Genomic DNA, 9097 nt, shown 5'->3' with positions numbered 1-9097 from the left:
TCACCCGTTCTGAGGATCCAAAACCAAATCAGCAGGTTCGTCCAACCCAGTGTTAACCACAGTATGATAATATAATCCATCATAGTCACAGGCCATGATCCAATTGTAATCAGTATCTGTCCAGTACACATTATTAGCGACCCAGTCTACTCCTATACCACGTGAATTTGGAGACAAACCGACATGGATAGTTGTCGTATTCCCAGTCCCTAAATCCATTTTTACAATTGTCTTTTGAAAAGTATCAATCCAGAAAACGAGGTTGTCTTCAATGTCAAATGTCAGAGCTGATAATAACTGTTGGTCACCTTCATGTAGAGTTGACACGTTGACGTCATTTCCGTACAATAACGATTGGTAAATGGCATCGCCAGTATTCTCAATAGCCATTAAATTAGATGATTCGTCATATGCTTTTATTTTTGTATACAAAATCCTACTTCTGCTTTCTTTGAGACCTGACAGTAAATATAATAGAAAATCGTGACCCCAATTGTAATGAAAGGGTTGTTACTGTTTTGAATTCATCCACACCACACCCACCCCATATTATAATACTGTAAAATACACATACATACATACATACATACATACATACATACGTATACATACATACATACATACATACATACATACATACATACGTATGCATACATACAAACGTATACATACATACATACATACATACGCATACATACATACATACATACATACATACATACATACATACATACATATAGTCTTACATTTCGTAGAGTTGTTATTCATACAAGCCCGACATGGTGATTTGACTTATAGCTAGTTTGTGAGGCCACACGTCCATCCCACAATGTGTTTATAATGGTCCAAGAGAAATGCATGAGTGTTTTTGCAATGACATGCCCTTTCTCAGGAGTAGCATGCATTGTTCGTAAACCAGACTGTATTGTATTGTATTGTATTGTGCTGTGTTGTGCTGTACTGTACTGTATTGTAATGTTCTGTATTGTATTGTATTGTATTGTATTGTATTGTATTGTATTGTATTGTATTGTATTGTATTGTATTGTATTGTATTGTATTGTATTGTATTGTATACAATCATATCCAAACACAAAACCCAACAAACAACGGCATAACAAACCTCTCGACTAAACTCACCTTAAGTGTATTTGTCATAAGTTATCATAAACACACACCTTTTTGTTTGAATGTTTGAACATTTTAAAGAGCTCACTGTCTTTCATTGACATAGCAAGTTTACAAAGCACAACGGTTTATGTCGAGTGCCAATTTTCACGTCCCAAGGAAACAACACAGTCTGTGATTAAAGGCTTCTCAGCCAGATTAGGATTAAAACTTATGTGACTTGTCTTGGAGAGACAAAAGAATAATCCTATGTAATTATTTTTGCTGCTCTGATAAGATACTATTAATACTAATGTGAAATTTTGTATTTGATCTCTGGCCTTTGCATTCTAACTTAGTTATCTCAACCTAAATAAAGAGTTCACCGTTAACCAAAAATATATATAATAACTAGATAAGTCTCAGCTACCTATCTAAGATTTGGAAATGACTCTGATCTTTGACCCCAAATGTATTAAAAAATAAACCCTGGCCTATTTCGATATTGGCTGTTAGTTGTTTTTAGCATATTCCATACATGTACATGTATGTATTGCTGGAATTGTTGATAGGGCAAGTCTTATAGCTTACTCACCGCAAAATATGCAGACAAGCAATACCAAGGTTGACGATTTTCTGGTCATTTTGAACACCACAATCGCACTCGTTGGAGAACAGACTGGTTTTAAAGGGCGGTCCAATGTGGTTAACGTCTCGTCGAAATTGTGTTTGTGCGCTCTGTGCTTCTGCTTATATCAATTGTGTTATTCATCAATTGACGGAATGTATTCACAGAGGGTAAACAACGATCTATTCAATTCGAATCAAAGCGCAATACGAACTATGCCTCAGTCAGCTTTCATCACACGCTAATGTATTATTCGTATACGGGGTGACCTCAGGTATGTTTGCCTCAGAAAGACACGTCTTGGGGTAGGGTTGACAGGTGTGGTCGAATATGTATGAACTCTTCTTCTGTACTTTTTTTTCAAAGGAAGAAAAAGGTTGTAGCCGTCACTGTTTTGAGTCACTGCCAGTAAGTAGGAATACGCCACTTGCAGGTTTAAGAACTCGATTCTTAGGTGTGACGCAAGTGGCTTGCAATTGAGAGGGGTCAAGAGGTGAGCTTTCGAACTCAATTTAATACGCTAATAAGGTCACTAACTTTACCACTAGCATGTATACTTCCAAGATCATAAACAATATAATCAAGATGGCTATTGGTTGAATAATTTAAATACAAAAATCATAAATTCCTGAATTAATGATCATTATAATAACTGAACTGCAGAAATAGAACAAACGCCGTCATAAGAGACGTTTGGTAAATATATTCCCTCGACGTGCACAATGAACAACAAACCTTCAATTTGAAAACCATGAGTGAATTTGTTTGTGGACAAACATAAATGTATGGTGGCAAATTTGCAAGTATCACTAACATTACCACGAGTGCCTTCTCTATTTGTCAAAAATGTTGCCGTTTGTTAGCAGTTAAGTTTTTTGCCAATGCTACAGAGTCAAGTCACACATTCATGTATATTTGCATGGATTACAATGCACATATATGGTCATTCTATAGCAATTTTCATATTCCCTTCATTGTATGTCTTAACACTGGGTATCCCAATGTCAGAACCGAGTATATATACTTATATAGCCAGCGTGCCTTTTCCTTCGAGGGCACTATTTTTATGGAAAAGCCTACCTTCTAAAACAAGGTCAGTTCGTCCTTTACCTTAGAGATTTTTAAAGAATGAAATCAGAAGTATTCAAAATTATATTTGAAAGATTTCAGTGTACATGAGTTATTATGCACTGTTTAGTTTATTGACTCATTTCTTATTCTTTAATTAGCATTAAGTGGTCCGTGCTTTACAAACAGGTCAGTTTTATGTCCACATATTTCTCATCGACTGATTATATGCTTGTACATTTTGCAGGGGTCATTGCTATATCTGTATAAAAAAGAATAGTTTAATAAAAACATATCTGTTAGGAGTTGATCAAAACAAAACAGACCATTTTCTGACACTTCGATAAATGCGCACGCGCGTGCAAAAGTAATGCACACGCATGCGACGTTGGGCGTTGTCGTTGTCGCTACGAACCCTGCCATTTGAATAGACCCTTGTGTATGGAGGTACATTGCATCTTCTCCCATCCAAAGTAAATTACTGTATCCTCTGTTTATTTGATAGTGCTTTTTCTTGTTTTTCCCTTTGAATTATCATGTCTCACACCATGGATGTATTAATACATCCATGGTCAAAACAAGCTCCACCATCGCCCGTGTATACAACAACAGCAATAAATATTCTATGATCTGTAACTGTGCTGCAATCACCATTGTTACAAACGTGAAAAGATGTTACAAGAAATGCAGACAGATAGTGAGAGAATTGATGTTTCAGCCAAAAAGAATGGTTTTTCTTCAAAAAAAAACTTTATTTGAGAAATGTTTTCTTAAGAGTTGTAGAGATACTAAGCTTCTCTGTCTTCAACTAGTAAGATTTGTCAGTTTTGGTCAAAGTTTAAACAAAAAATACCAAATGTTTTTTTGGAATATACCTGAATTTTACAGCAGACTAACAAGTACGATATAATACTTGTGCTGATCATCAAATCTATATCGCTGGTAAAAATAATGCTGTTCTACTATAATGTTTAAACATGAAATCTGCAATAATATACCTCGGTCATTTCAACTGACTTGGAGTCTGTATTGCGCCCCCTAGCGATACAAGTCTACTTGACAGCGATCGGAATCATTCCCTTGAGCCTCGATAATCATCAGTAAGCATTGTTACATGTGACACATGCACATGAAGTTTTCCATTGATATGAAAATCAGCGTATATAGGAATTTCAACTTTTAACATTGTTGTCACTAGAGGGCTTTATCTAGAGGCTACATTGCGCATGTTTATGCTGACAATACCAGTTGAAAAAGACAACAAACCTCGAATAGTAACTAACATTAAAAAAAACATACAGGCCCAGTTCGTTTAATGCTTAAAATCTGGGTGAGCAAAAGATGTCTGGCAGATCAGCTGAAAAAAGTTGATACAGAACAAAAATTACGATATTACGTAAACTTCATGGTGACACCGAACAAGATAACACTAATGCAAGAATATGGGATTGAATCATTGGCCTTTAACAGGTCAAATAATGTCATATAGTTCATCTGAAAACAATACTGGGAATGGGAATGTGGGATATTCATATAAAAACTACATATATATGACAGCTGGTAAAAAATAACTTGCGTAGGCCTATGACTAGACCTAAGTATTTACTTCATTGGTTCTCAAACCGTTGTCATGGTTACGTAATAGTATTCTACGATAATTTTCTCTAACTTTCTACTAATAAAATATACACACGTTACCACCTAAAAAAATTCACTTATATTGACTAGAATTCTTCTATGGCAGATTATATTCAGTGCAGTTTATATTTTTGTTAAGTGGTTCATGTATAAAGTAAAATGTTGCAGTACTGAACGCTCACGAAACAGAAACAAAACATATGCTACACTAGAATCTCAATAATGCCACTATCGGCTATCTTTTGGAGATGACAGAAAGGCTTTTTCGTTTGAAGAAATATACTGAATGAAGTGAAAGTTTTGATTCCCATCGTCTGTACTTGAGATCTGAGAAAATTCGTACATAAACTTGGAAATTCTTCGACTACAGTGTCTTTTTCTATAATCACTTCATCCAATATGGCGATATTGCCTAATATGGCGTAGGACACGGAAGTGACGTAAAACAATTCTATTTAGCTGAAACGTTCTGATCATATTGTCCCTGGACGTTGCCAGCTGGGTTGTAATTGGCTACCACATACCACGTGTTTGCTCTGTTCCTGCTTGGCGCGAAGCCAAGGCCGAGTTCCTTCGACCCCTTCCACACTACCTGAGTAAAATGTCCTGGAATCATACCAAAAAAAATGTTAAATTAAACATTATTTATTTTGATTAAGAGTTGAATCTAGGACTTCATCAATGGAGTATGCGCTTTTTCGAGCGCACCTATGGTGGTGAACTTAGATAGTGGGTGTTTATAGTTTTGATTTATGACTACGGCAGTGATGCTTCTTTTACATAATGTGTTCCACTGTGAATTAGATGCAAACATTCCACCGAGTTTCAAAACAGGGTTTGGCTAGTAGCATGATAAGAGTGACATTCCAAGGAACAAATATTTCATAAAGCATAACAAGTAAGAGTCATTGTGGCATTAATACCAATTTGTTGACTTACTAGAAACTATCAATTTATTTTTAAATGGAAAATCTTTCTTCTTTTATATTACATAAAGGAATCTAACATTTACCTGTGCCTGAACTAAAACCGCCTCTCTTGAAATTGTAATTTTTGATTTCGTCATACCACGATTGAACAACAGATTGACCTGTGGAATAGAAAGATGGGTGATATTGTATTACTAGGTCAGTGCCAGGCCAAACAACTACATTACACTGTAAAATACATCACTAGGAGCGTCCTCGTTATCCCTGGTTGTTGAAAGGGACGATAACTTGAAGAGCGCCCACAACGGCTGATCTTTCAGTCTAAAATGTAACATTTTTACAATATCTAATCACAGACAAGTAACACTTGTTACTTTTATAAAATACATTTAAATGACGTAAATCAACCCGCTGTTGTTTTTCGAACAAACACAAAGATATGTTATTCTCTGTAGTATTGGGGGGTCAAGGAATAGAACGGACTTGGTCGTAAAATACAATATACCTGGTTTGAATAACAAATTGTAAAGATTTGAGATTAATGTGTCTGCTTTTCCCGCCTATTGACCCAAAATGCAAACAACAAATTAAAACTGGGAATGAAAACCAACTGGATTTATAGAATAGTGGAATCCTTCGTGTATATGCATATCCATTCTAGGACTGAAAATATTCATAATTGAAGATTTACCTGTGAGTGTACCAAGTCCCCTTGAGTTCATAGCATAGTAAATATTCTCTCCATATTTGCCGTTTGGTCGATGTCCAAACCTATCAGACTTAGCCATCTGTTCAGCCCAATCCTGAGCCGTTTTGTTCAGGGAATCGTTTAATTTGAGAGAAGATGCGCTGTGCTTGCTACGGTACTTGTTGTGGCATTTCAAGACATCTTGCCTCAGATTCTTCAAGAACTTTGCATCTGTATTTTGTAAACATAAACATAGAAGTGAGAAACTGCGAAGATGCCAGGCAACACGTTCTGGGACACACTACAACAAAATATGCAAATCACTGATTACATATGCAAATCCCTATAAAATACGCAAATCACTGATAAAATATGCAAATGGCTCAATGACATCATTTAACACTAAGGCTTCGATAGTTGTAACTTTTTGCTATTTTATTAATGATTCGTTCTATACAATGATTATGTCTAACTCTTGATGTAAAGCATCCAAAAGGGTTTTAAATTGCATATATTATACATAAAATTACGTTTGAAGTTGTCCAAATGATACAGCGACATATACACGATGACAAATAGTTTTGGGTCCACACCCTAAATTATTTCTCATCACATTTATGATGTCATATCAGCTACACTCACAAGTTTACGCAAGTGTACGCATCTCAAAATATTCCATGGTGATGTCAACCAAACCGTATTAAGAATTTGACCATTTGGGGTTTTTTTTATTAAATGATGAAATGACAAACCTGGTTTAACATCTTTGACTTCTCCACCAGCCTCTATTGACGTCTTATTTCGTTTTCCCTTCTTCTCTTTTTTAACCTTTTGTTTCTTTTCGCCCTTCTTACCAAACACTGCGAATCCTCCTTTCTTACCGCCCTTTCTACCAGAATCTATTTAAAGGAAAAACATAGTTCGTGATTGCACCATGCTTTCTCTGTTTCCATCTTTCGCTGTTTTATTCTCTCTCTCTCTCTCTCTCTCTCTCTCTCTCTCTCTCTCTCTCTCTCTCTCTCTCTCTCTCTCTCTCTCTCTCTCTCTCTCTCTCTCTCTCTCTCTCTCTCTCTCTCTCCCTTCCCCCTCTTCATCATTACAATTACCATTTCAAGTTGTGAAGTTTCTGATCAGCGAAAAGACATTTCCACATGTTATATCTGTGTACCTACCGTTGTCATAGCTAGTTTCTGTTTCAGTTATAACTTGTGTTGTACCATCAGCATTTGTAATCGTCCTAGTTTTGGTTGTCTTGGTTACAACTCTCCTTTCGTATGAAGTGGTTGTGCCGTCAGATGACCTCTTAGATTGTGATTTCCCCATATTTGATGTTTTTCTTCAAGAACGTCTATATGAAATTAACAAATAAAGTAAGTTATCAAACATAATTATGTATTGGTATACCAACACCTTATACAGTTCACATCGATTGACACACACAAACACATAAATACCACTACCATCATTACCCCCTTCCAAACACATGCACAACCACGCAGGCATGGCACAACACTCCATGGCACAGTATTGACATTAAAGCACATTTTCTGGAAACAAGAACTATGATCGTAGATGTTTTTGTCCTAAATAACTGTATATTCCACGATCTCCTTAATCTGCAGTCGTCCTTAGCGGAGTAATACTGTATGTCACCAACAACATGAATTGAAAGCCGATGTGCAATTATAAGATGGCTGACAGGTGGGATATACGCTTATAGATGCTTATTGTCTGTGATATCTTGTTATCAAATTTGCATTTGTCTCTTTTCTCGCACAGCATCAGGTAAAGACTGTAGAGTGTGTTATATTTAGACAATATGAACAATTATGCTCATGTTCATCCATTATATTATACTATAGTATAGATCGCAAGGAAGGCACATCATTAAAAATTAATTTGATTAATTTGCACAATATAATTAGCAGAGTGTATGCATGTTTTCAACACCGACAAATATTCTCACTTACTTATGCTCATCAAAAACATACAAATTTAGGATGACCAATTTTCTTACATTTAGTGTCATTTAAGGTGAAAATTCCTAAAAGGATTGCATAATCCGTTTGAAAGATAACAGAAACCTGTCAAGCATGGCAGCCCTGGTGGCTGGAAGGATGGTCTCAACTATGCATATGTGCTTCCTCTATCATGGGGAGAACATTGATGGATTACTAATACTGTTACGAACACCATGAAAACACACGTACAGAAAAAAAATCATTTTTCATGCATCACTGTAAATACCTTATTCCAATATTGTAGTACCTCCAGGGATATACAATATATTTCTCTTTAGTGCATCAAAAATAAGTTCTGTCAAATCCTATGCTACAAGTTTCATTTTTTTCATGCATGCCCTTGATAATCCTCTGTACATGTTTACTTTTGGAGAGGGTAAATAATTAATTTATGCACACAATGCACCGTTGTGTATATTTCACGATATGGTAATTAGGAATGTTGGCAGTCATGATTACAATTTACATTACCAAATAAGACCACGAACTACTGTATGTCATTGTACAGCACATTCAACAAGGTAACAAACGCCGTCGGTGTCAAACTAGTGGACTGTATGATAGGTCGCTTCACTCATTGCAGTATCAGTTAAAGTAAGTGGCAGACGACTGACCTTGTAGTAATTCGAATTTATGTGACAACTGTCAAGGCTGATTCCTATTTATTCACAACTCTGACCTTTTTGAAAGGTTTTATATTATGATTTATGTAATTATTTATTTATGTAATTAGTTATTTATTTATTTATTTATTTTTGAAAAAGACAAAATTTAAACTCAAAAAGTATGATGTTATCTAAACAATTAGGACCTTCTTGTTTCTCTGCCATATTTTGACACAATTATTTCGCATGATAAGCTGGCATCATTCCAAATGCATTTAAAACACGCCAATCAAGTTAAATTGATTTTGAATAAAAGATTAATAACAACGTTAACCGAATGATAACTTTGCAAAATAGAATTATATAAAAAAAAGTGACCGTGGGAAATAGTTCATATTTTTCTATTTGCGCAG

The 9097-nt window shown here is 35.5% G+C and overlaps 2 protein-coding genes across 2 annotated transcripts in view; both read right to left on the bottom strand.

Annotated features, from left to right (window-relative positions):
* On the bottom strand, positions 1-3376 carry LOC144442005 (protein cueball-like). Its single transcript, XM_078131277.1, has 2 exons — positions 1703-3376; positions 1-458 (listed from the first exon to the last, which is right to left on the bottom strand). The coding sequence occupies exons 1-2, from the start codon at positions 1749-1751 to the stop codon at positions 1-3; spliced, it is 507 nt and encodes a 168-aa protein (XP_077987403.1). The 5' UTR covers positions 1752-3376.
* Positions 3377-3531: 155 nt separating this feature from the next.
* LOC144442850 (Golgi-associated plant pathogenesis-related protein 1-like) overlaps positions 3532-9097 on the bottom strand; it is a 10828-nt gene continuing 5262 nt past the window's right edge. Inside the window, exons 2-6 of the mRNA XM_078132237.1 lie at positions 7231-7406; positions 6811-6957; positions 6062-6289; positions 5454-5531; positions 3532-5047 (exon numbers count right to left, since the gene is read on the bottom strand). Coding sequence (XP_077988363.1) covers positions 4893-5047; positions 5454-5531; positions 6062-6289; positions 6811-6957; positions 7231-7381 — 759 coding nt within the window. The 5' untranslated portion in view covers positions 7382-7406 and the 3' untranslated portion in view covers positions 3532-4892. The remainder of the gene's footprint in view (positions 5048-5453; positions 5532-6061; positions 6290-6810; positions 6958-7230; positions 7407-9097) is intronic.

The sequence above is a fragment of the Glandiceps talaboti genome, chromosome 11 (assembly GCF_964340395.1).
Source record: "Glandiceps talaboti chromosome 11, keGlaTala1.1, whole genome shotgun sequence".
NCBI lineage: Eukaryota > Metazoa > Hemichordata > Enteropneusta > Spengelidae > Glandiceps > Glandiceps talaboti.
The sequence above is the reverse complement of the archived record's forward strand: the minus strand, read 5'-3'. Positions and strand labels throughout refer to the sequence as shown.